This window comes from Chionomys nivalis, chromosome 3 (assembly GCF_950005125.1).
Source record: "Chionomys nivalis chromosome 3, mChiNiv1.1, whole genome shotgun sequence".
NCBI lineage: Eukaryota > Metazoa > Chordata > Mammalia > Rodentia > Cricetidae > Chionomys > Chionomys nivalis.
In genome coordinates, this window is record NC_080088.1 from 116,984,924 (window position 1) to 117,012,056 (window position 27,133).

The following is a 27,133-nucleotide window of genomic DNA, read 5'->3' on the forward strand; positions in this document are numbered from 1 at the left end:
GCTTCTCTAGGGGAGAAGCATCCGCTGTGTCTCCACAGGCACTGCACCTCAAAATAGGTCTATCTGGCTTCAGGAGGCAGACTGACCGACAAATATAAGTTGCGTCCACAGAGAAGGTTTATTGGCAGAAGGTTCTCAAAGACACCGAAGACAGCCACATGTGCCAAAGGAAAGCACCACAGGCCTCAGGCGGGCTCCCGTTTCGTCCTTAGCATCAGAACGGATAGTCCCAATGCTCCATACCTGTATGTCATTCCCTTTGGAAAACGCTGGCCTTGTCAAGCTCAGTCCAAAGCAGGCCTTTCTTCTTCCCACACACTTCTTGAAGATTTATTTTGTTTTAAATTATGTGTGTTCATGTGCCCCCCCCCCCATATACCCTTCATGTATGTGTAGGTACCTGCAGAGGTCAGAAGAGAGCCCCCAATTCCCTGGAGCTGGAGTCAACAGTAGTGAGCCCCTTGATGTGAGTGCTGGGAATTGCAGTCTTAACTGCTCTGGCTTCTCTCCAGTCTCTCTATAATGTTATTCTCAGGTTCTTACACACAAACAAGACTGAGGAATCAGTGCAATTTGAGTCTCTGTCTCACAGATACTGGGCGTCAGACACAGACCCTGATGGATGCTCCACTGATCCCCTCTCCAGGGGACACTTCTCCATAGCCCGGTGTTTGGGAAACTCTGCCCTAGCTAGGACAGAAGCAGTCATCTAACCTGGGAGAAAGCCCCTGATGAGATGTCCCCCTCACAGTGTGGAAAATGAACAAGTAAGATCCTAGGCTGTCTATCATCTCACTGTCGCTAGGGAACGCCCCCACCTGTGCATTCTTTATATGGCAGGGGGACAGTTTACATTTCCACAATGTTAGAGAAGTAGTGGGGGTGGTAAAATCCCTGGAGCATCCGCCGGTAACCCACACTGTTTTCCTCTTCTCTCCCTTTCAAAGTGGAGTCTCAGGTAGCCCAGGCTGTCCTGGAACTTGCTTTGTAGCCAAGGAATGCCCTTGAACTTCTGATCCTCCTGCCTCTACCTCCCAGTCTGGCATTACATGCATGCACAGCCGTGTCTAGTTTATGTGGCACTGGGCACGGAACTTGGGGCTTCCTGCATGCTAAGCAAGTGCACTACTCATTGGGCTACACCTGCAGGCCTGTTAGTTTTCTCGGTCCCAGTAAGTAACACAACATGCTAGGTTTTGTAACCCCACTGCTGGCTACAGGGTATAGGGATGTCACATCCATCATGCAGAGCTTGGGGTCAGGTTTCCAAGCCCCACTCCCAATAGCTGCCTCTGCTCCACCCCATGCTCCACTTCTGTGAGTCTCCCCCAGCTCCAATCCCTCCAAAATGCTGACAGATGTTTCCAGACAAAGTGATCTCTGATGAAAACCAGCTGCAGGCAGCCCCACCGCTCTCCCTAGGTGCCCTTTTGGCCAGAGAGAACAGAGGAGCCCATCCTCCCTTTCCTCTTAGAACATCCAGACAGCAGGATTGTTTAGCATCATGGCCATTGCCATAGTAACCGAGCTTGAACGATGCTATGGTCTCCTGGAAAGGGTGTCTTGCTGGTACCAGGGAAGAGCCGAGGAGAAAGGAAGAAATCCAGGTGAGGGGTTATCCAGGGGCATGAGTCCTGGACCTCCTGGGGGAGGGAGATGGCAGTGAGGCCCCCATTTCCCCCAGGGCATGAATGCTAATCTGCCCACTAGCCATGCAGAGTTTTCTCAAACTTGGCTGGGGCCAGCCTGTTGTGGGGACATCAACAATGAGAAAACAGAGTTGGGAGAGGGTGAAGGCAGGCAGGCAGGCTTCCGGAGGCTTCTGCGTGGTCACCTGTGCTATCTCAACCCAGGTTTCCAAGCAGAGTTTCCCAACGGAAGCAGCAGCTGTGTCCTGGGGACTGGCATGTGAAGTGCACCTGCGAGCCTGCTCCCAGTGCTCCCTGTGGCCCCTCTCCGGCATTTGGTTAAAGATATAAAGCAGTCTTTTTAGAGGCTCTGGAAGGGCTGTTGTTTCTCTGAGCTAATTACCTCACTAGAGTGAGGGAGGGGAAAATGGATTGTTCCTGAACCGTGCGCCATCTAGGACAGGGATTGAACTGTTAGCTTCGAAGGCTCCCAGGAGAGGCAGCCATGTCCACCAGAGCTCTGCACAGGCCTGAGCTGTCAGCAAGGGAGTTACAGAAGAGGATGAGGAGAGAAAAAATGACAGAGGCCCAGTAGCATGCACCCAGGAAAAAAAGGAATCAGGACGGTCAAGTCTTTCCATGGCTCCCACTGCTTGACCTCAGGAGGCAGCATCCCCAGCCTGTGTGCTCAGTGCAGGCCGCCTCTGCCGTGTCAGACACTTGGGCCACCGATCCTCGGCTACTGAGGGACGTGAGCCCGGCCTCTGCACTCCTGACAAGCTAGCTCTGCTGGCGTCTGCACGGGAGACTCATCAGCCTGTGTTAGCTGGGGACCACATCCAGCTTCTCACCTCAGTCTCCTCGTGTGGTGGGTGAAGCCTGGTGTTCGCATGCTAAACATTCTCCCCAGACCTGGGTCACATCCTGAGAGGCTGTACTCTTTCAGCTCATACCGGTCTGTAGCATGGAGTGCCAGCAGCAGGAATCAGGTTAAATAAGAGGAGATTGAGGGGACGGACCACCTACCTGCAGGAAGCTAAGCCTGAGTGAGGAGGGCTCCCCTTTCTGGTGGGGCAGAATGCACACACTGTACCAGGGTGATGAGGAATGTGTTCGTGGGGAGACCCTGGGCCATCAGGTAGAGGTGGTAGAAGGCAGGAGAAAGCGCTGGAGGTTGTTTCCCAGGAATCATCAGGGCTGGGCTCGGCAGTGCTGGGCCCTCTGGCATCTCCAGACACTTGTGTTCCGCTCAGTACACCTGCAAGTGTGCAGATGTGGCCCCATCCTTCCAGCAGCGCAGGGTATCCACGGCAACTGAGCGGCAGAGTGGGCAGGTGCGCTCGCGGTCCAGCCACAGGCAGAGGCACTCCTCGCAGAACACGTGCTGTGGGCACAGCGGTAGGAATGAGTGTGATCTGTGAGCTTGGGGACCGGGTCATCCATGCCCTCCAGGAGCTTGCGTTCCAGGAGGGGAGACAATAGGTCCCGACACATCTAAAACAGCAGTATCAGTGGCTGGTGTTCTGGCTGGAAGGCAGAGGTGGGGGCCTGGGGAAACATCCCTGGGAAAGTAGCACCTTCCGTGGGAGGGTGGAGTTGGCTGGGGATAAGAAGCACACGTGCAAAGTCCTGAGGCCAGGATGTGTGGCTGGGTCAGAGGGGCAAGGGGATGCTGAGGCAGACAGGCACATAGAGCAAACGAACATGAGGTCAGAGGGCTGATGGGGCACAGATTTTGTGGACCCTGTGAACCATGTGAGAACTTGGACAATTTTCTTTTTGGTCTCTTTCTCTAGTCTAGACTGACCAGAACTCACTGGAAAAGCCAAAGCTGGCCTTGAACTGTTGACCGTCCTGCCTGTAGCTCCTCAGTGCTGGGGTGACAGGCGTGTCCCCATGCCGGGTTTATTCCGTACTGGAGACTGACACCAGTGCTTCGTACCCGCCGGGCGAGAACTCTGCCAACTGAGCTCATTCCCAGCAGACAGCTGATAATTTTATAAACGTAAAAGACCCATTTGCTTGTTAGGTTGAGAACATGCTGGTCCAAGCAAGTCCCCGCACAGGTCACACGAGCTGGGTAAGTGACAACCTCCTCGCAACTCACTTTCTTCATCTGCAAAATGAGGGTAGTAACCCTGTCTGAGCACGCTCAGCAGGCATGTGAAAATGGCTCAGACAGACAAACACAGGGGTTTTCCATTGGCTTCTGGATGGCATGTCGGATGTCTGCATCCATGAGGGCACAGCCTTGATTAGCTCTGTTGCTGTGTCTGAGAAATGTGGGTCAGGACAGGGACTCATGGGGCTCTAGGGCGAGGAAGACCCTGAGTCTGCCTCCTCAGGGGAGAACCAACGGAGTCCAGGGCCAAGTGCAGGAATTCAAGGAACCAGGTCTGCCTAGAGTCCTAGACGAAGAGTTCACAAACCTTAGCCTGCCTCTGTCTACCTCTGCAGAGGGAGGAGGCATATGGAGGACAAGATGCATCTGAACCCCTCCCTCCCCAGCCACCCTTACCCTTACCCACCACCGTGGACCACCTGAGGGTGGCGGGTGAGATCATCACACTCTTCAGGGGAGTCCTGTTCTTCACCAGTGTGAGTGGCTGGCCCAGGGCCATCTGCCTGCCCAGTCCTCCTTTCCCTCCTCCTCTCCTTCCTTCTCCTCTTCCACTCCCTCTCTCTCTCTCTCTCCTCTCTCTGAAATGGTTTCTCTGTGTAGCTCTGGCTGTCCTGAAATTCACTCTGTAGACATAGACCAGGCTGTTCTTGAACTCACAGAGATCTGCTTGCCTCTGCCTCCTGTGCTGCAATTAAAGGCGTGTGCCACTAGTACCTAGCTAGATACAGACTCTAAAGCATCAAGTACGAGTGATTTTTAAGCCCCAGTGGGCATCACAGTTCTCCTGACTTCTTGGCTGTTCATACATTCAGCCAGGCTCACAGTGGTCAAGAATGTTCACACTCAGCCAGGTTCACAATTTTCAAGAATGTTCACACTCATCCAGGCTCACAGGGGTCAAGAATGTTCACACTGGGCTAGAGAGATGGCTCAGTGGTTAAGAGCATTGCCTGCTCTTCCAAAGGTCCTGAGTTCAATTCCCAGCAACCACATGGTGGCTCACAACCATCTGTAATGGGGTCTGGTGCCCTCTTCTGGCCTGCAGACATACACACAGACAGAATATTGTATACATAATAAAAAAAAAAAAGAATGTTTACACTCAACCAGGCTTACAATTGTCAAGAATGTTTACACTCATCCAGGCTCACAGGGGTCAAGAATGTTCACACTCAGCCAGGCTCACGGGGGTCAAGAATGTTCACACTCAGCCAGGCTCACAGGGGTCAAGAATGTTCACACTCAGCCAGGCTCACGGGGGTCAAGAATGTTCACACTCAGTCAAGCTCACAAGGGTCAAGAATATTCACACGCATCCAGGCTCACAAGGGTCAAGAATGTTCACACTCAGCCAGGCTCACAGGGGTCAAGAATGTTCACACTCGGCCAGGCTCACAGGGGTCAAGAATCAGGAGAGTGCTTTGTTCTCTGACAGCTCTCTGCTCTTTGGCAAAGGAGTCCTTTAGAAGTACAGGTTTGTGCTAAGCACCTCTGTTTCCCGAGTTTCTGTGTCTTGGTGGGCAGCACACCATGAGCACATGAAAGGCTACATGGACCAGCATGGGAACAGAGCTGTAGCCTCTGTAGACACTCACTGCCCGATGACCTTATATCCACAATCTGTTTCCGGGGCACTACCTCAAGGGGGGCACTGAGGGCAGAGGAAATGATGTGCTGAGGTTCACCCTATAATTCTTTGAAAGGGAGACAGGTAGGTTCTCCATCCATCCATCCATCTACCCACCTACCAAACCATTCATATCCATTCACTCATCTTCATCCATATCCATCCACCCACCCATCCATCCCATCTATCCACCCACTCACTGCGCCAGTACTATGTCTCTGCAAATACAAGACAGTAATAACTTTCACTCTCAAGGTCCTTGCAGTCTGGCCAAGGGAAAACAGACCTTACATAATCATTAACTCCATAAATGATCATGCTGACAACTGGGAAGGGATCTGTGGTGAATGTCCACAGTGTCTAAGACCATGGTGTGTAAGAGCATAGTGTGTAACAACACACTATGTAAGACCACAGTGTGTAAGACCACAGTGTGTAAGACCACAGTAGCCAGGAACATGGCTAGTCTGGGGACAAACGAATGGGGAACATTCCTTAAGTGACGTCTGAGCTCGCTCATTCATTCATTTATTCATTCGTTCATTCAATACAGAAAGGCACTTTCACCTGCATGGGTCTCCTCTGCCCTTGCGGGCCCAGCACACAGCAGACGAGAAAGGTGGAGATGTGAACTCAGTCAGCCACTATATGTGGCTGCCACTCCTAGATCTAAGACAATGGTGTCTTGTTCCCCCCCTCCCAAGAAGTCCTCATCCACCTTTGGGAAGATGTGGTACCAGGAGAATGGAAGAGACAGACAGATTGAGGCACGGAGAGGCTGCCAGGAGAATGACTTCCCCTCGCCATCATGTTCAGATAATCCTCGTCACGGAGAAGGAAATACAGATGGCTCCAAAGCACGAGCAGAGATGCCCAGCCACACTCATAATTAGGGAAATGCAAATGAAAGAGAGCTGAGACAGCACTGTCACCTGTCAGTCTGGCAAAGCAAGGGGTCTGGTGACGCTGTGTGCAAGCGAGGGCAGGGGCAAGAAGCTGGCCACACTCCATATGAAGAACAGGCACACAGTCGCTCCAAAGAGGGCAATTTAGCAAGATCCACCAAAATGGAGGACCCTCTGACCCCGGTAATTATACCACTAGGAATTCACGCTACCATCTGAGACAGAATGCCTGCTGGGGACAGACACCTTGTGCTGAATCCCCGATCACAGGATATGTGGGGCTTCAGAGGCTCTCTCTACCTGAGTGAACTCCTTTAATCAACCATGGCTCAAGTGGGCATGATCAATCTATTTCAGTCACCTTTGCAGCAACATACGATGCTACGAGATGGGGCCTCAGTGGGGAAATAGCTAAACAAAGGATTGTCTGTCCCCAGAATGTCAGATCTGCGGCTGGAACACAGAATAAGGATTGACCTCTAAGCGCTGACCACAGGTTACAAAGGTGCAGAGCAACACACAGCTCAGGGAAACTATGCCACAAGTTCAGTTTGTCTGCTTGTTTGTTTTTGGTTTTTCGAGACAGGGTTTCTCAGTAGCCATGGAGCCTGTCCTGGAACTCTCTCTGTAGACCAGGCTGGCCTCTGCTTCCCAAGTGCTGGGATTAAAGGCGTGAGCAACCACTGCCCAGCCGGTTCAGTTTGTTTTAAAAGATGTTTACGGGTGTGCATGTTAACACGTGCATATGCTATGTTGGACAAGGCTGTGAATTCTATAAAATATCCGTGGCAAGAAATAAAGGAACTGTCCACTGAGTTGCTTGTGAGGACAGGCACAGGACGAGAGCTGAGGATGAGGGCACGTGGCCTCTCACTACACTTTGCGTTTGTTTGTTTGCTGTGTGTGTGTCTGGGAGTCAGAGGAGCATGCACGGGTTCTGAGGCCGGAACTCAGGCCTGGCAGGCTGTGCAGCAGGCGCCCTCACCGGCTGAGATACCTTGCCACCTTGCTGCCTCCATCTTGGTGTATCTTGCAAAACATTTTTTTTCTTAAAAAACAAAGCATAACCCTTTGTTCTGGAAAAAGTTTAAAGTCATGGAAAAGTTCAATGATGGTCCCCACCCAGGCTCAGTTTCCCCTTGCATTATTCATGACCGGGAAGGGGATTTGTCAAAGCACAAAGAACTGGGCTGACACGTGACTACTGAGGGATTCGAGGCTCAATTTAAATTTGATCAAACAGGCAGTTTTATCCTCCTCTGTCCCAGGATACAAACGCAGTCACAAATTGTATTTTGTTGTCATGTCTCCTTTCTGGAGTTTGACTCAGGTAAACTAAATGTCTTTTTTTTTGGGGGGGGGGTGGCTTGCCTTGGAGCTCAGGCTGGCCTTGAACTTCTGGACAGAGATTCTTTTGTCTCTGCCTCTCAAGTGCTGGGATTAAAGATGTAAACCACTACACCTGGGTACACTATCAATTTAAAAACAAATAACATTAGGGGGATGAGGTTGTAGGTCAGTTAATAGTTAGCTGCAGCTCACATGAGCTCTGGGCATGGCAGTGAGTACCTACAATCCCAGCATCTGAGAGGCAGAGGCAGGAGATCAGATTCCGTCATCCTTGGCTCCATAGTGAGTTTGAGACTATGAGATTAGTTTGAGCTACATGAGACCCAGTCTCACCAAAAATAAAACAACAACAACAACAAAACAGAACAGAACATTAAAATTTCACTCAGAAACAAACTCCTATGAAGTCTCTCAGGCAGCAATAACAAATTCCTTCTTGCTAATGCTAAAAGAGGACCCTAGCTTCTATCCCATCTTCTGAGGGTGTTAGGGGGACCATCTGCCTTTCTTCTCATTCCTTCTGGAAGCAGGCTTATGCAGAAAGCCTCCTCAGACTGGAGCATGTCACTCTCTGCCCCGTCCCCGGGGACTCTGCATGAACCTCTCTTACACAGGTCTTATCACTGCCTGCCTTGGTTCATAGTTATTTATGACTATGTGTCTGCATCCCTGAGGAGGCCGAGAGCTTCCAGAGGAGGGACAGGCTCTGTGCATCTCCTGCCTCACCTCTCAACTCTGATCATTGCTCAGACCCAGCTCACAATCACCGAATTGACACCTGGCTCCTAATGTCAGGAAGAGGGGAAGGGGCACATTAGGGAGTCAAAGCACTTACCACCACGGCTTAGGGACCCCCATAGCAATGGAAACAAAGGATACTGATAACTGCACAAAAAATAACCAAGACAATGCTGGTGAATGCTGTGGTTCAGCCATCCAGGTTTAGCGCTGCACAGATGACCTTATTTAAATGCAGCCAGAGCTGACGCAAAAGGCGGTATTCGAATTATTTTTTTTTATTTTTTTTTTTTTGAGACAGGGTTTCTCTGTGTAACAGTCCTAGCTGGCCTGGAATTAGCTGGCCTCAAACTCAGAGATCTGCTTACCTCTGCCTCCCAAGTGCTAGGATTAAAGGTGTGCACTACCACTGTCTGACGGTATTAGACTTATTGTAACTGTGGTTGGACACATATGCAGTAGGCAGTATCATGATCATTTTATACTTGTCATGGGGAGATGAATTTGTCCCCCCCCCCCCCACACACACACTGCACCAGGAATTAAAAACACATATGTGAGCCCAATGCTGGGAGGCAGAGGCAGGAGGATCCTGTGTTCAAAGATTCCTGAGCTAGCCCCCGAGTTAGATTCACAGCATGGACACTTTTAAAGAACTGTGGCTGGAATTTGCACTTGTGATGGTCTAATTTCACACACCAAGATGGACATTTACCAATGACACCAAGGCTCAGAGAGAAACGCAGCCTGCCGTTGGCTACCCAGCCAGTAGGGGCAGAGGTGGGATTCAAACCCTGGTCTAGCCACCTCTGGTCTTGACAGGTTGCCCCCACAGACCACACTAGAGCTCTGAGATGGGCTCCCAGGATGGGCATTTTGTGGAGCGGAGTCCCAGTGGACACTGCCACTCACCTGGCACAGGAGAATCATAGGGTCTCGGAACTCAGCCTGGCAGATGGCGCAGATAGCGCCCGCTTCTGTGCACTGCTGCCCCGTGGCTCGGACCCCATAATTCTGTGTGAGGAAGAGGGGGAGGGGAGACAGACAGCATGAGCCCTCAGAGGCAGAGCCTGTGGTTATGAGGAACGGCTACCCTGCCGCGGGCTGAGGCTCACTCACCTGTTTGGAGCAGAGGAGCTTCAGCGCTTTCCTGACTCCACCCACGCGACCACAGATGTCGAAAGACTGAAAGCAAAGCAGAGGGAAGGCTGAGCACCTTCGCTCAGAAGCCCCCACCTTTGCCTCTGATCATTTTCAGGAAACTTCTTCCCCTTTCTATCAGTGTTGCCTGACTTCTGTCCTGATGCAGATCAACAGTCCCCTCTGCTACCCTGATCAGATACATAAACAGCGTCTAAACTGTCTTTCCCCTTGCCAAGCCCAGGGCAGGCACTACTAATCAATTCCAGCACTTTTCCAGCACTAGAGCCGGCCACTGGTAGCTGATCACAGTGAGCAAGATCAAGCCCCAAGGCTGATTCTGCACAAACTGCCTGACAGGCCCTGCTGGAAGGAAGCAGAGTGAATGCATTCACTGTCCCTAGAGCCTTTAAAGACAAAAAGAGAGAAGGAAGAGAGAAAGGAGGGACCAGTTGGACAGTTTAGTGAGTAGAGTACTTGTCATCAGCCTTACTTCCTGAGGATCCCTAGAACCCACCCAGGGTGGGGGGAGGAGAAACCCGACTCTGGCAAGTACACTCTATATGTACACTGTAGCATGTGTATGCCTCATCTGTAAAGCTAAATAAGTTCATTAAAAACAGTATTGGTATATGCCATGATGCTTTGATGTGGGTGAATCTCAAAACCATATGGTAAATCAAACAAGCCACATCCCAAAGGTTGCTGCATACACCACCCCCGCCCCCACTGATATGTAACACCCAACACCAGCACATATGTAGGCACAGGACATGGGTTAGTGGCTGCCTGATTCTGGGAGGTGGGAGGAACGGAGAATGGCTGCTGCCCAGGAAGGCTTGGTTGGTACAGCAAATGCCACTGACTGCACCTAACATGAGGTTAACAGCCACCAGGCCTGGTGATACAGGCTTGTAATCCTTCCCGGCTTCTCCAGAGGCTGAGGCAGGAGGATTGGGAGTTCAAGGATGGCTTGGAAGCTTGGTGAGAGCCTGTGTCGGAGTTTCAAAGGGACACGGCAGAATGGCAGAATGCCTGCCTGCCATGAGCAAAGTCAGGGGTTCAGGTCCCAGCATGAGAGAAAGAAGGAAGAGATAGAGTGACTGATGGCTAATTCTATGCTATATGAAATGTATTTTGATTTGAAAGCCAAAAGATGTTAGTGGTTGGCCCTAGCTCCTCAGCAGTCCCTCAAGTCAGTCCCAGCATGCCCTGGGCCAGCTCACCTTGCACAGACTGTAGAGAATGATCAGGACCCCTCCCAGGAAGTAGCTGTTGGAGGAGTCATCCCCCATGATGTATTTGTACCACAGCTGGATGGGAACAAGTGACCTGAACAGCTGGCTCAGCTCCTCGATGACCAGATAAAACTTACCCTGCAGCCACACAAAAAGCATCAATTAGTGTTAGCAGCCAAGACCCAGAGGACAGAGCTGGGGCCCAGGCACGGCCGTAATGACAGGCCAGGTCACAGGCAGGCCATTAATCAGCTTTGGAAAGCACTCAAGCTCGGGCTAATGGGGACCGATGGATGTGGCCAGGGAGACATGGCTCCTGCCCGAAGTCCTTGTCCACCGTCCACTGCCCACTGTTCACCAGATCAAAGTGCCAGGATCAGGTGTCAGGGATGGAGAAACAGAACACTCTGGACATGGGGCGGGTGTGATCACTGTCTGACTGGGTACAGTATAAAGGGTGGCGGACAGTCGCTGCCTCCTCCACGCTACCACAGAGAGCTGACTCTGGTACCACAGGGTAGGAGCAACAAAAGCCAGGCTGGGAGCCAAGGGCAGGCACCCACTTCTGCACTTCTACCTCCTGTGGCCCCCAAAGCAGCCAGATGTTACCTTGTGAAGGATCTCGACACGGAGCCTCATTCTTTCTGGGTTGACTCTCATCCTGACAAGCCCCAGAATGAGATTCCCATTTCTCACCCTGCGGAGTTAGTCTAAAGACAACGAGTAGGAAGAGGACCCAGTTCAGTATCGGGCCACAGGGTTAGAGTCCTTCTTCCCTTTGGCCTTGAACAAGTCTCACGAGGGCCTGAGCTAGCAGAGGGGCAGAAGTGAATCCCCTCCTCACGGAATCCAAAGAACGCGAACACTCGCTTGATGGGGGACCCTTGACACCCCTCCAAGGAGGTTCCCTGGGAGAAATGGACATGGGCCCATTTGAAGGAAATGTTCTTGGCTGCTGTAGTCACAAGACCCACTAGCTGAAAACTGCTCAAATGTATCACCCATAGCTGAACACATAACACAAATTCAGACAATATTTATAAAATAGGGGACTACTTGGCTATTGAAACTAACAATAACAGATGACTGGTATGTCTACCAACAAGGCTGGACTTCACAGGCACCATGGTATTTCAAAGATGGTTATGAAAGACTCCATACTGGGCTGGACAAATGCTCTAGTGGAGAAAGTGTTTGCCAAACAAACGTGAGGACCGGAGTTCAGAGCCTTACCACCTGCATTAAAGCCAGGCAGGTGAGGCAGCCCACTATAATCCCAGAGTTTGGGGATCAGGGACAAAGGATCCCAGGGAAAGCTGGTTAACTAGAGTAGCTGGATCAGTGGGTTCTAGGTTTCGTGAGGAATTCTGCCTCTGTACATAGAGTAGAGAGTTAGAGGAAAACACTCGACATCAATTTGGAGCCACCACACTCGACATCAATTTGGAGCCACCACATACACACATGGATGTCACATACACACACACACACACATACACACACACCACACCACACACACACACACACAAAGACTCTACATGATAATTCTTGTTTATAGAAAGTCTCAGAATAGGTAACATTAAGCTATGGTGATAAAACCAGAACCCTGATTGTCCAGGGTGAGGATGGGACTCTAAAGGAACACCAGGGAATTATGGGAAATAGCAGCAGGTTCTTCATTGATAGTGATGGTACTTATGTGAGCGTGATCATGTGACCCGGCTCACAGAACTTTATAATAAGGAAATCACACTTGAATAAGACCGAGTCACACACACATGCATGAGCCAATAGCCTTTCCTCAGTCTCCACAGACTGAAAAACTTGAGTGAGCTCAGTAGCTGTAACCCTTCTAACAAAACCACCAGGGCTCCGCACAAAGATGTTCTATGGAGTGTCGCCAGGACGACCTCTGTAACGGCAGAAGGTCACAAAGGAAATACACACGCAGTGGGGTCTGACTGCCGGTGGACAGCCACACAACTATGACAGATCATCCCGTGAAACAGCAACTGTGTGGTTAACCAAGCAACCAAGGTCAGCACCCCCAGGAATAACTCACCCTAACACCATGAACCTTAGGATACGACATACTGGGAAGGAAAGTGTCCCTTCTGTGGTCCCCAACGAAACCATCAGAAAACAATAGTTGAATTTAAATAATTGAACCTACAGAACCGCCCAGAGCTTTTCAAAAACAAAGATCAAGGACAGCGCTGCAGGAGAAGGCTAGGAGAGATTTGGTAAACTAGTGCCGTGTGTAAGGCTGAATTCTTTAGAAAATGATCATATGTTATTTAGTTAGTGTACGAGTGCGTGTGTGAGCCACAGCCGTGTGGAGGTCGGAAGACAACTTGCAGGAGTTGGTACTCTCCTCCCAACCATGTGGGCTCCAGGGGTCAAACCCAGCTTGTCAATCTTGGCAGCAAGCACTTTTACCAGCTAAGTTATCTCCCCACCCAAAGGGAGACTTTGTATCCAGTTCTTTGCATGGGTCATGGCAGTCGGGCACAAGGCATCCAGGAGGCGACCCCTTGAAGCAGATGTACATAAGGACCAAGAATGGTCATCCAGTCATCTGCTCCCCTTTATCCTCATGACTGTTTGGCTGAGTCCCTGTGTGTGTGCAGGGGGGTCACTGTTTTCTGAAGAGGCCTTCCTTTCCCTTCAATACTCCTTCCATATGGCCCAGAAATATCACCTGGAGGCAAATCTAGTTCCTAGCTCTCTACATAAAGTAGAAAGTTACTGAGGAAGACACTTGACACACCTGTGGAATGTGGAGGACCACTGCCATGTGGCAATGCTACAGAGCCATGGATGACAAGGAAGGCTCTGTCTGTATCCCACAGCAGGTCCCACGCTCTGCAGAATCCCAGTACTGTCCTGGTGTCCCAGATTCAGCTGTCCCAGGCTCCCCTCACACCTCCCAGCTGTTGTCGGTAACTTGTCTCACTGCTTAGACCAAAACATCCTGGCAGAAGCAGCTAGAAATAAGAATTATCTTGGTGTCAGAAGGCTCAGCGCATGGGCACTTGGCTTGTGTTTCTAGGTCTACTGAGAGGACCAATACCATGGTGGTCAGAGTGTGATGGAGTCGCTTCTTCATGGTGGACGGTAAACAGGAAAAAGGTGCCAGAGCGAGATGTATCCTCCAGGATGTGACCCAGTGACCTATTTCCCCCAGATGGACCACACCCATACCTTTTACCACTTCCCAATAATGCCACAAAATTATGTGTCCATGAAGAAATCTATCCATCCACCTATCCACCCACCCATCCATCCATCCGTCCGTCCGTCCGCCCATCAGTCCGTCAGTCCATCTAACCATCCACCCACCCACCTACCCATCCATCCTTCCACCCACCCACCCATTCATTCATCCATCCACCCATCAACCTATCCATACACCCACCCATCCCTCCATCATGTAGGCCCCTCAGACATGTCTCTATAGACATCCTTACAGACACACCAGGAGGTGTGCCTCAGTCAGCCTCAGATTACTCTGTGTGTGTGTGTGCATCCACGGGTACACGTGCACATGTGTATGCAGGTGCACACAGGTTTTTGTGCATGTGTGGAGGCCAGAGACTGAAGCTGCGTGGGTGTCTTCCTCAATCATGTCCACCTTATTTTCCGAGGCAAGTTCTCTCACCGAATCTAGGCTTCGCCTGCTATGCTGGCTCACCACCTTCTTGTCGCCATCAGCCTACGCTGGAATTATGGGTGCACTGGCTGCTCTGATCAATTTATTTATCTGAATGTGGAGCCAGAGAAGGAATGCAAATCGTCATGCATTCATGGCAGGCCGTTTAGCAACGGAGCTGCTTCCAAAGCCCCTGCTCACAGTTCTTAATCCAGTCTGGGTGACAATCTGCTCACATGCTAGAGCATGTCCCATGTCTACCTCTAGTCTCCCAACTTCTAACAGTAACCTGCTTTTCCACTTCTTCCTGAATTCAGCTTTCCTCAGAGAACTCCCCTCTCTTCCCTCCCATGTATCCCACCATCCCACGATCCTCCTTTCCCTTTTTAGGAAAATGTGTATGTGTGGTATATGTATAGCTGCATGTGTGTTCGTGTGGATCCATATAGAAGACAGGTTGACATTGTGTGTCTTCTACAGTCTTTCCTCTCTTCATTCCTGAGGCAGGGTCTCTTGCTGAACCCAGAGCTTGTCCAGCCAATCAGTGTGCCCTTGACATCACCTGTCCCGCTCCCCCAAGTGCTGAGGTTGGTTAATGGGCTCAAAGCCCGCCTGGCTTCTATGTGGCTAGCTGGGGATCTGACTCAGGCGCTCATGCTTGTGTCCCAAGTGTTTATCCACGAGCCCTCTCTCCAGACCCCTTTATCACTTATTTTTCCTTCCCATGTGTCAATCCACCCACATTTCTTTCCTTTATATCATTTCCCCCTCCCCTCTCTCTTTATAGCATTTCTCCCAACCTCAGCCCCCTGCTCTCCCACTGGACTCTGACCCCCTCAGAGAAGATCCGTGGGTATCCATCCTGCATCTTCAACTCAGGGCATATCCTTGCACATGGTGGGACAGGGGTCTCTAAGGCTGAAAGTTCCACCCTCACTACTCCTGGCGCCTTCTTCGAGTTTGCTGACAACGAAGTGGAGTGGGAACATGAAAAAGAATCCACTTCATCAGCAAGCTCTTGTGTCACAGAAGATGAAACCAAGGGAGAGAGCGCCTGGCGGCACCATCTTAAAAGTAGCAATTAGCCGCCAGGCTGGGTGGCCGCCGGGAGCTGTGCACATCCAGGGAGAGCATCCTCCCTAATTAAGCAGTTTCCTAATTCCAGGTTTCTCGAGCTTGTTACTTCTGACGGCCACCGAACAGAAGGCGGGTTTCTATGGCATGTCCAACAATGAGAGGGGCGATGGATGCGGGCACCTCTTCTTCCTGTCACCACGAAAGAGGCACGTGGAGACTGCCGGAAGACTTGTGGGGCAAGGGGTGGGATGGTGAGAGGGGTGGTTCTGGGCTTGGATTGTGACAGGGGCGGTACCAGGCGAGCTACAGTCTGCCTTCCTGCTGTCAGGATGATCCGGACAGCCAAAGCAGGGAAACAACAGAGGCTTGGAGACAACCTGGGGCTGAGGAGCAGGCTGGGACCCTGAGATGACCTGGGGCTGAGGAGGAGGAGGCTGGGACCCTGAGATGACCTGGGGCTGGGAGGAGGCTGGGACACTGAGACAACCTGGGGCTGAGGAGGAGGCTGGGATACTGAGGAAGGAGACGAACAGATCAGTTCATCTGAGAAGCGGGGAGGACAGAGGGGAGGCACCATCCAAGACATCAGAATGGACATAGAACAGAGAGGAAGGGTTGGTTATTCACGTGTCTCTGGGAGTAATGAATATTCATGAAGAGTATTCATCTATGAGGTAGGGCAGGACACTCAGAGCTGAAGGTAGAAGACTTGCCATGGTTAGGTCTGCCATCCACTAAACTGGGTGACTTTGGACAATAGCACAACTTCTCTGAGCTTCAGTTCCTTCCTCTAAATACAAAGATATACATATTTACACACATACACACACACTCCACACCTACCTACCTACACTTCCAATGTTTACTAGCACACCCCCGACACTCACACAGATATTTACAACATACATACATACATGCACACAATCACACACACATACTCTCAACTGCATGCAGTGGCGTTCTGGTAAACCAGGTCCCTGGGGGGTAAACAGTCCCTGATTTGTGTGTTTGCCAATTTCTGTGGTATAAATATTCCCAAAAGGTCCACTGCAAATATCCTGAAAGTTCAACCTTCTGCTCTCAGGAGTCCAGGTGATCTGCACCCACCACACCACAAATACCATGCAGATTCAAGGGAATAAAAGGTCTAAATACAGGTTCACAGCAAGAGTGCAGGCCAGGGCGGCAGCCAATGCTCAGCCTCATGCTAACCCTGGCCTGGTAGTGTGACATACGGTGCCACATTGGGTAGAGGTACAGCTTAAAGGAGGTTCAAAGGAAATAAGGGGTGAGGGGCTCAGTGGTACAGTCTGGGCTTCACATATGAAACTCTGGGTCCCAGGGATCCCCACCATCACAGAGTGGAAAGAGGAAATCGGGGGTGGGGAGAGAGGGGGAAAGAAAAGAAAGCAAGCAGGTTAGAATTGAGGCAGAGAGACGTCTGGACTGTCCAAGCCCAGGCCTGTAGAGATGAGACAGTTTTCCCTTCCCTGCTCTTGTGAGACTGGCTGTGGGAGGGAGCAAGAGAACAGGCTGTGTGGAGGGTGAGGACCTGGACCCTGGGCCGGTCACTTCTGTTTCTTCAGCTGAGATAGCAGATTTAAGAGACAAAGCCCGTATGGTCTGCCCAGCCCCAGAGGACATCATATGGCAGAGAGATGAGCTGTCCACAGCATACCCCAAATGAAGCTGGGATCACAGAACAGAGGTTAAAGGATTGCAGTTTCAAGCCAAGAACAAAAAGGGAGAAGGGGCAGGAAGAGGAAGACCAGGAGGAGGCGGCAGCAGCATTCAGGTAAGGGTGTCTGGCTGCCTCTGGAGTGCACTACATCTCCTCAAACTCATGCACCAAAGCCCTAATCCCCACCTGTCAGTATCCAGGGCAAGATTCCAGAATTCTCCAAACAAAACCTGGTCAAATCTGCGACCCTCAAGTCTCTCACATAAAGCAGTAGAACATCTGCATAGACGCCACACCCTGTAGCCTGCAGTGGCTTCTACTGGGGATACAATGTAAATACTATGTAAATAGACTCTGTTGCTTAGGAAACTGTAACAAAAAGTCCACCCACTTCAGGATAGCAGCAACTCCCCCTACCCCAAGTTATGTGGCGCCACAGAGGGTTTAAATGGCCAATGTGGGACCTAAGGACATAGACAGCTGGGCTGAGACACAAGACCCCTGGGAGGTGATGTGGATGGGAGGGTGGCACCGTGGGCTGGAGAGGTGGCCCAGCAGTTAAGAGAGAGGACTGGGGTTTGGTTCCTAGCACCCACATGAGGAGGCTCACAACCACCTGCACTCTGGCTCCAGAATATCTGACATGCTTTTCTGGGTACCCATATACACTCAAGCAAACACATATATAAAAATAATAAACTTTTTTTTTTTAAAGTTGCTAGGTTCAGCTCTGTAATTTCAACCTCATCCTCTTGAGGTTTGTGGGGCTGAGACAGGGGGATTGCCATGAGTTCGAGGCCATCCTGTCCTACACAGAGAGGATGTTCAAAAGCCAGATGAGGGGTCTCACTGGGAGCAGAATCATTGAGGAATTTGATCATGGGTTCTGCAGCCTTTAGCACTGTGAGAAATCAGCCTCCATTGAAGCCATCCAGTTTCAGGTTGGTTGCCATAGCAACCTAAACAGATGATTTCCGGCCAAGAAATGGACCTGTGACTCAAGCTTAGGTCTCTGTGTGTTCCTATTGGCTGGACTCAAATCCTAACTCTGCCCTTTCCTGGCTGGCATCTTTGGTGAAGTATGTCCCCTCTCTGTGACCAAACCCCTCCCATGCACTTGTTACCAACGGCTCTCATGACCAACATTCACCTCACTTAGAGATCCTGCTGCACAGAGCTCCCCAATGGCTCTATGCTGTAAATTCCTCACATGGCACCCAAAACAAGCGTTCAAAACACAAGGCCAATCCTGGGTCCAAAACTGCGCCAGACGATGCTCAGATCAGGGTCTCCTGCCGCACTCCGAGAGGTGTCGGAAGCCATTTATAGTGTCTCCCATTTGCTGAAAAATGCACCATCCGCCCACATCCTGTGAGTCAGTAGAAGCCCAGGGCCTTTGCACTGGCTCCCCCTACCTGCCCAGAGCACCTGTTCCCTGCCAGGCTGGCTCCCTCGCTTTCTGCAGCTTGGCTGAGAGCCTGGGTGATGCAGTGGTTAAAACAGCTAGCTGGATTCCTATGGCCACAGGCTTCAGAACCCTGATGCTGAAGATGCTACCAACAGGGATCTCTGCCCGTAAGGCGTTTCACAGAAAATGACTCTGAGAGCTTGTTTGGAGGGTCTAGCAGGAGAGACAGCTACTCGCAGACCTTTGACCAAAGACCAGTCCTCGTCAGTTCAGAGAAGAGTGTCCTCGTCTGCTGATCGAGGGCACAGCTTTATGAGGGACGCACAAGGAGTGGTGAGGGAGAGATGGAACACCCAGCCAGTCAGCTCGTTCCTATCATCCCTGGTGATCAATGGAGTGACAGAAGTCACAGCCAGACTGTCCTTGCATTCAAAAATGACTTTGAAATGAAACCTTTGAAGGTTTAGTGGCTACTGATGAGCTGGACACAAAATTATCATGAAAAGGACACAGTGAAGAAAGGAGCAGGACTGAGGTGTAGGTGCGAGTCACCTGGGAGGACTCCTGGTACCTGAGCAGGTTCAAGGCAAAGGTGTGGACTTACGGCCCTACACCCTGGGTTAGAGTTCTAACGCTCTCCTGTTGAGGCAAATATCAACAATCGAAGCTGCTGACGTTGGTAACACAGGGCCAATGAGAGCCCCCCTCTTAGGACTGATGGAGGCAGTGAGCTAGGGCCTGAGAGGTGAAGGGGCCATCCAGATACATGGAAGGACTCAACAAGGGTCAGCTGTGGCTATATGGGCAGTCTGCCAAGTACAAAATGCCCTGTGGCAAATGCACCATGCCTTCTCGACTGGAGGACAAGGGTGGGAAAGAAGCGGCGTTCTCGCATCGACACCAGCAGCATGAGCTCAACGTGAAATGTGTACAACTCTGAGTCTAAGAGCTGAGGGAGCATCCTCCACTGTTCTGGTACCCTGAGTGAATTGTTCTCTCTCTCTGCACCCCACTGTCCTGCTCTGTATGCTGGGGGTATTAACCTAGGTCTGATCTTCTGAGTCTTTAGTCACTGTTAATTCAAGTACTGCTGTCTCCTGGGATTACAAAGGTCAGAAAGCTGGCAAAGTAACTTGAGAAATAAAGCCCTGGGGACAAGCTGGCTGGAGCTTCAGGTACAGGTGGATCCAGGAGCTTAAACGTGGACTCAAGACTCTGCCACTGTGGTTCCTCATTCACGTCCGCATTTACCAGCGGTGGCTGCCTGTGCTCCTGTTTGGTGTCTTGGCCCTGGCAAGGCTATGTGTTGGTTACCACTGTACACACTGCACCAGGGGCAGGCACCACTGATGTTCTCATTGTACAGAACAGGTAACGGAGGCAGGGTGAGCACTAGGGGGTCCTGATCAAATGCTCTCCAAGTCACACACCTAGAAAATGCTGACCCTAGCACATCTATCAAGAGAAGCCAGTAGACAACAGTCTTGACAGCTTTAGTCCCCAGAGAAAGGACAGATTTTGTGTTTTTTCCCGAGCCCAGGCGCCAAAGTAAGTAGCAAGTGTTAGGGTCTTGTTAGTGTCAAGCCTCCCTCTGGGAGTGTAGGGCTGAGTCTACACTCAGCCACCTGCTTCTCTGAATGGCCACTGTGGGAAGGACCCCATGCCAGATAAATCTTTCAAAGCTGCAGAGAGTCAAGTGGGTTCCCCTGGTGTGCCTAGGGTCCAGCAAAGGTGGGTAGATGGCTCCACTGCCTGAGCCCACAGCCTGGCTGCACCCCAAAGCCTCCTTTAGTAAGCAGACAATGTTGCAGCCTTGAGGACAGAGGGGTTTCTCGGCTCCAGTCCGTTTGCTTTTTCTTCCAAGCTGATATGTAAAGGCTTCTGAGCTGAAAACAAAGGCTTGCTTTTCTTAGGTTGCTGGGATGCTGGGGCCTTAGCTGCCAGCGACCTCAGGAAAACAGTCCCTGGCAGTCATCAGATGGGCAGAGCCAGGAGCAGAGGCATCCACCCCGACTTCTCCAAGAGAGGGGGGTACCTAGCAAACCTCTGAGCCCTGGGAGAAGGCACTGGGAAGGCTGCTGGAGAGGAAGGCGGAGGAAAGAAGGAACTGCAACAGGGAGGAAAGACTGGGCCCAAGACATGAAACAACCCAGTTGGAGACCTAACGGGAAAGGTCACTGGGAGTGAGTGGCTGAGCAGTTTGGCCTCAAGTTTAAAGTCCTCAAACTCATGCTCACCGGCCTCAGTTTCCCAAGTGCTGGCCTCCACCAGCTGCCGCCTGGAAAATTAAACTTAGCCCATGCCAACAGGAACTGTACAGCCACAGCCCCTCTGAGCGGGAAGGTGGTTATGATCAATTCCAAACCTGAGATAAGACGACTTAAACACTGGGCTAAGTCATTGGGCAGAGAAAAACGGGACAGAAAAGGAGGAGGGCTACCCGTGGGGCCAGGAGAGGCTGTGGGAAACAGCACCCTCATGCTCTCCCCAGGGCTGACCAGAGGCCTAGGTGTTACTCTTATTAGCACCATTAGCAAGGGAGGAAAAGGGATCAGTTAGGACAGCAAGAGGAGCCAGGGCTTAAATTCTGTGGGCTGCTTCGGAAAACCGTGAGGAACACAGGGAAAAAAAGAGCCTTGGAAATATGAGATGTGGGGAGAGGGAAGAGGAATGAGAGAGGAAAAAGAGGAGGAGGAACGGGGAGAAGATAAAAGTGAGACAGGCAGAAGCAGGATTTATGAAGGAGGAGGAAAAAAGGAAGGCGGGAAGGAGAGAACACAGGGCCTACGGAAGCTGGGGTGGGGCCAGCGTTGCCTGGCAATGGGCGCTTGCAATGACGTCAGCGGCGGCCCAGTCTCTCCCGAGTGGATGAGATCATCATGGCCTCCCAAGCACTCCGCCACAGGCTCCTCGCCAGCGTCTGGAGAGCCCGAGGTCTGCGGGGCGGCGCCGACCGATAACGTCACTCAGCGCCGAGACTGACAGGTCTCAGTGTTGTTTCAGACTTGCTGTGTCGTTGGGTCCGCAGCAGGCCCCGCACTTAACGCCCCCGGGTTGTCCCAGTTCGCAGGCTGGGGCCAACCCCACTGCATAGAAACCTGATCATTGTAGTTACTGCTCAAAGCCCTTCCCACTGACCCAAGCCAGGCCTCCAGGGCATGGTTTTTGTGTATGCATGTGTGTATGTGTCTGCATTATGTATGTGTACCACATGCACACGGAGGTCTGAAGAGGGTGCACACGGAGGTGTGAAGAGGGGATCAAGTCCCTTGAAACTGGAGTTGCAGATGGTTGTCAGCCTCCTTACGGGTGCTGGGAGCCAAATCCAGGACCTCTGCAAGAGCAGCCTGTGCTCTTAACCTCTGAGCCACTTCTCCAGTCCCCAGTGTTTTAGTAGAGCTGTTATCTCAAGTCTCACATTTAATGCCCCGCCTCCTCGACTAAGTCCCTTTTATTCCGTTCCTGTACCCACACTAGTGTCCATCATATTGCGCATATTTTGGAGGTGAATACAAAAAAAAATTTTTGTTGGCTTGGGCAGTGTTGATATCCAAACTCAAGTCTGGCTGGGGGTAAAACTGGGAATATTCCATGCTTGCTCAACCCATGATCAATAAGTTGGCAAGAATGGAGAGAGAAACTGTATACAAGGCAGGCATGGAATGATTTCCTATGGGCAAGTGAGGGGAGTTCGATGGCTCCAGGAGGGAGCATGGGAGTTTCCAAAGCATTATGCACCCTCTTTAAAATCTCCACACGTTTTTCCCCCCTTCCTTTCTTCCCTCCCCTTTCTTTGGAGATAGAGTTTTTACTGTGTAGCCCTAGCTGACCTGGTCCTCACTCTGTAGACCAGGTTGGACCTCACTATCTAGACATTGACCTTGAATTCCAAGATTCACCTGCCCCTGCTTCCCAAGTGCTGAAGGCAGGAGACACCAAGCCTGGCTTAGAGCCCAGCTCTTTCCTACACCTTAGAGTCTTTGTGAACAGGCAAGAAAGTGGAGGCTCACACCAGTGGGCTCCTGGGCCGGCCTCGGCGCTGACTCCCTTTCTTGTACCAGGGAAGGAGGGTACATGGGGAAATGGGATCGAGGCCATGCCCTGGACACAAGCTACTTTCATTCAGCTGGAGGCATTTGGATCCTCTCAGTAGGCCACATCTGGGAGTCGCCACCCTGTACCCACAGTGTGGGGGGCATGGTAGCACACAGTTGATTCTGGGAGCCCAGTCCTAAGTTCAGATTCATGACCGTCCTTCCCTGGTCACTGGATACTGTGATACCTGTGTGTGGAGTGAGAGCTCGGCAGACGTCATTGCTGGCAACGAGACTTCCTACTGTAATCCTGAAAATCACCCCCGTGCTGTGGCTGCTGGCTCCTCTCTGTGGTAGGCCCTTCTGGCCTCACATCCCACTTTGGCTCCATCCATTTCATTCCTCATATGGGGACACACACCTGTAATCTCAGCATTTGGTAGGCTGGGACAGGAGGCCTGCCAGGAGTCCAAGGCCAGCCTCGGCCGCAGGGTAATACGAGGGAGGCCTTGTGGGGGGCAGTTTGAGAACACAGGCTTTCCTACCTGCCCCCTGCTGCTCAGGGTCCTTCTCCATCACAGGACCAGCTGACTACAGGGTGGAATCCAATCATAGCAGAAAGAGCGTGCCTGGGGGCGAGTCACGTGACCCACAGCTAGCCTGGTTTTCTTTCCAGGCTCTGAGTCTATGTCAGTGGACAAGAAAGCAGGTATAACACCACCTTTGCAGCGTGGGGAGGTCTGTGGGGTGAGCTCTTGGGGTGTATATCAGCTTGGTTTGGCCTCACCAAGACCATGACTAACTAGGCCAAAGCCCTCTGCCCAGGGGCTTCTTCAGAGGTGCAGTCTCTTATAAGAACAGCCACCAGTCAAGGCCACCTCAGCAAAAGAAGGTCGTGGAGAATCAGGACCACAGAAGGCCCCACCCAGGCCACAGAAGGGTGGGTCCCAGATAGCTGGCCGAACGTAGAAGGTCTTTCCTTGCCCCTGTTGTTTGTTTCTTGAGGAGCACGGGAGCCAAGCTGCTGTGGGCTGCCTACTGATGCATCCGCAGGTTCCGGAATTAAGGCATGCACTTGGACTGTGCCCAGCTCCAGGTGTCCCGTCCTCTCCTTGGGACGGGCACCATGTGGGTCCTGCTTGCCAGTACTAAGGAGGAGCACTAAGAGCAGCCACAGTAACCCCGTCCGGGACTCTCTAGTCAGTTCTCCATTGGGGCCACCCTTGGATGGGTGACGCAGTTGGGGCATAGGCAGGCCTCCCCTCTCGACAGTCACCATCCAAGCTGGAAGCCTATTTCCAAAGAAGATGGGGTGGGGTGTGGTAATTGGGGGTTGGGGGCCGAAGGAGCCAGGATTTCAACAGCAGCTGTGAGCCTGATTCTCCCCTAGGATTCCGGCCGCCCCTCCTCCGTGCTGAGTGTTTGCCATTAAAAACAAACAGTATCATTTGGTTCAATATAAAATGAATTAAATGAAATTAAACTGCGGGGGCCATGTGGTCTGTCTTGACTGCTGTTGTCTGAGGCTGTTTTTCATTTTTCCCAGCGGGGAACGACAGCTTGCGGGGTGTGGAGCAGGGCATGAGGGACAGATAAATAAATAAATAAGTAACCCCTCCCTTCCCCCACACACTAGTGCAAGCTAAGGTGTGAGAAGTCCCAGGTGTCCACTGCGCCCAGTCCTTGCTGTCTTCCTTGGTGGCTGACTGTAGTCTTTGGGAGTCTCCCAGAGGACAGAGTAAAGAGGCAGGGAGGGGGACAAAACAAAACAAAAACAAACAAAAATGATAGACAGGCCCTTGAGACAAGGGTGCTGGGCAGCCGAGGGCTGGGCTGTGAGTCTGAGAGGACAGGATGAGGGTATGGGCCTGGGTTGACAGGGGGATTGCTATGACTATGTCCCCACTTTGCAGAGTGGCGGCAGCTGCCACTGCCCTGTGATAGTTGGCATGTGTGTGGGCTGGAATGTGTGCATGTGCACAGGTACATGTATATATGTAATGTTTGTAAGTGTATGTGTTTGATAGCATGTTCAAGCCCCGAGTTCTGAAACTAAAGAAACAGGATTCAAGTGTCTGACCTACTGCTTGCTAATCCTCAGTAAGCCAGTTACCTTCTCTGTGTCAGGATCCCTGTCTGCCAAGTGGAGCGTCTGAGAATACCTGCTCACAAGGTGTTCCAGGAATGTCTGGTGCTGTGAATGAGAATGGCCTCCATGGGCACACATGCTTGAATGCTTGGTCCCCAGTTAGTGGGACTGCTTGGGAAGAACTAGGAGGCGTGGCCTTGTTAGACCAGAGTGTGAAGAATCCAGACGTCTGCTGGAGGCCCTGACATCTTGGTGGTGGCATGCTCTCTGTGGGAGTGTGGGATTTATAAAAAATCATATGATTCCATAAAGCAGTGCTTCCCAGTCACAGAAGGACAAAAATGAGATGCTTTTCATCAAATTCAATGCTGATAATTGGAATGGGCACTTCCTGTGTTTTTTGCCCTTTTTCCTATGGTTAGTTTTTTTGTTTTTTGTTTTTTTTTTGATTTTTCGAGACAGGGTTTCTCTGTGGTTTTGGAGCCTGTCCTGGAACTAGCTCTTGTAGACCAGGCTGGTCTTGAACTCACAGAGATCCGCCTGCCTCTGCCTCCCAAGTGCTGGAATTAAAGGCGTGCGCCACCACCGCCTGGCTCTATGGTTAGTTTTTTGAGGCAGGATCTCATTATGTAACCTAAACTTGTCTTAAACTCATGGCAATCCCCTGCCTCAGTTCCCCCAGGTAAAATGAATATGTACATCACCACCTTCTGATACTTTTTTCTGAAAGGTTCTCTGTTGTTTGTTGGGTTGGGGCGAAGGCTCAGTTGGTAAAGCTTTTCCTTCGTGTCCATGGAAAATGTCAGGCGTAGAGGCAAAGTACTCATAGTCCCAGTGAGTAGGAGGTGGGAGGCAGACACAGGCAGACCCCGAGACTCAAAGGCCAGCCTACCTAGCCAAGGTGCTGAGTTCCTGGCTGAGGAGAGAGAGATCTTGTTTCAAAAAAAGCTGGATGGTAGTTGAGAAATGACAGTGTTTGTCCTCTGATTTCACATTTGTGCCATGCGTGTGTGCATGCACAAGCGGGCACAAACCCCCACCCACACATGAATAAAAATAATAACTAAAAAGTACTTTGCATGTTTGTTTAAGCCCAGGCTGGCCTTGAACTGGAGACTTTCCTGCTGGGATGAGGAGTGCCCATTTGTGCTTCTGGATGCTTCCCTGCCTAGCATCACCTCAGCCCGAGGCCGTCACCTTGCATCCTCTTTGCTAATAAGGCCACAGTGTCCACTCTGCTGTTGAGTACTCTCCTAGGCGTCACTGTGAGAAGCAGATGTGATTGACACCTCAGCCAGGAAGTGGCAGATTGTCGACTATCACGTGCGTGTGTCCTGTCTAACCCATGGAAAGGCCATAGGAGCAAGAGATGGCATTTCCTGGTGGCAGGAGGGACTTTTTCCCATGGCTACAGTGCCACCCCTGCCCAGGCTTCCAGGCTATTCTGTAGATTTCAGATATGCTCACCCTGCCACCACTGAGCCTCTTCCTTGCAATAAAACTCTCAAAGCACAAGTGTGCTACTGGCTCCATTTCTCTGTTCTTTCTTTTGTTTGTTTTTTGAGACAGGGTTTCTCTGTAGCTTTTGGATCCTGTCCTGGAATTAGCTCTTACAGACGAGGCTGACCTTGAACTCACAGAGATCCCCCTGCCTCTGCCTACCGAGTACTGGAATTAAAGGCATGCGTTGCCACCACCACCACCCGGTGGCTCCATTTCTCTGGAAAGAGATCTATCTGTCTGATAGAGAATCCTTGACTGATTCCCATCAAAGTCATGGAGACAAAACTTCCCACTGCACTCAGGCAAAAATGAAACAGCAAGAAGGGAGCTACTGGGCCAATGGAGGCTGGGAGAGATGTGCAGATGGGAGTCATGCTCTGGATTCACATTTAAACCTCAGCCTTTTCAAAAGACAGTGACTTAGCCTTCATTGGGATTGGCTCCTGGCCCACCCTGAAGATGAGGCACGTCACAGTCCTGCTAAAGCAGCAAGAAAGACATGGGAAAGTGCAGCTTGTATGCAGCCTTGGAGGCGATGCAAACCACTATAATCAACTGCGGGGGAGGGGGGACCCACTGGGATTCCATTAAGTGGAAGATACTCAATCCAATATTTCCATCTTGGCTGGCCATGTTAGAGAAACCTCGTGCATGTCTGCAGGGATGTTGGACATTATATTTGTCTTGTTGGTAAGAGATGAAGAAACAGTTTTACCATCACAACTCAGCTGTGTCGACTAACCCTGGGAATATTACACTGAAAAAGAATGAACTGTGCAGGCCAATGGTGTGTGCTCAGATCAGCCAGAGCGCTTGCTATGGTCCTGACAGCAGGGCACATCCCGAGGGAGGATTCTGACTCAGGGTTGGAGGGAGAGCCCAAGGGTGTGTATTTCCTGCTGGTTGCCAGCAGAGCTAAGGCCAAGCACACATATGTGTGG

At 51.2% G+C, this 27,133-nt stretch overlaps 1 protein-coding gene across 2 annotated transcripts in view; it reads right to left on the reverse strand.

Moving 5' to 3' along the window:
* Nucleotides 1-109: 109 nt before the first annotated feature.
* The window catches only part of Rnft2 (ring finger protein, transmembrane 2), a 54,311-nt gene continuing 27,287 nt past the window's right edge, over nucleotides 110-27,133 (reverse strand). For both annotated transcript variants that reach the window (XM_057765948.1, XM_057765947.1), the window contains 4 exons: nucleotides 10,737-10,886; nucleotides 9,490-9,555; nucleotides 9,283-9,384; nucleotides 110-3,012 (listed from right to left, as the gene is read on the reverse strand). In XM_057765948.1, the coding sequence (XP_057621931.1) occupies nucleotides 2,878-3,012; nucleotides 9,283-9,384; nucleotides 9,490-9,555; nucleotides 10,737-10,886 (453 nt within the window). In that variant the 3' untranslated portion in view covers nucleotides 110-2,877. The remainder of the gene's footprint in view (nucleotides 3,013-9,282; nucleotides 9,385-9,489; nucleotides 9,556-10,736; nucleotides 10,887-27,133) is intronic.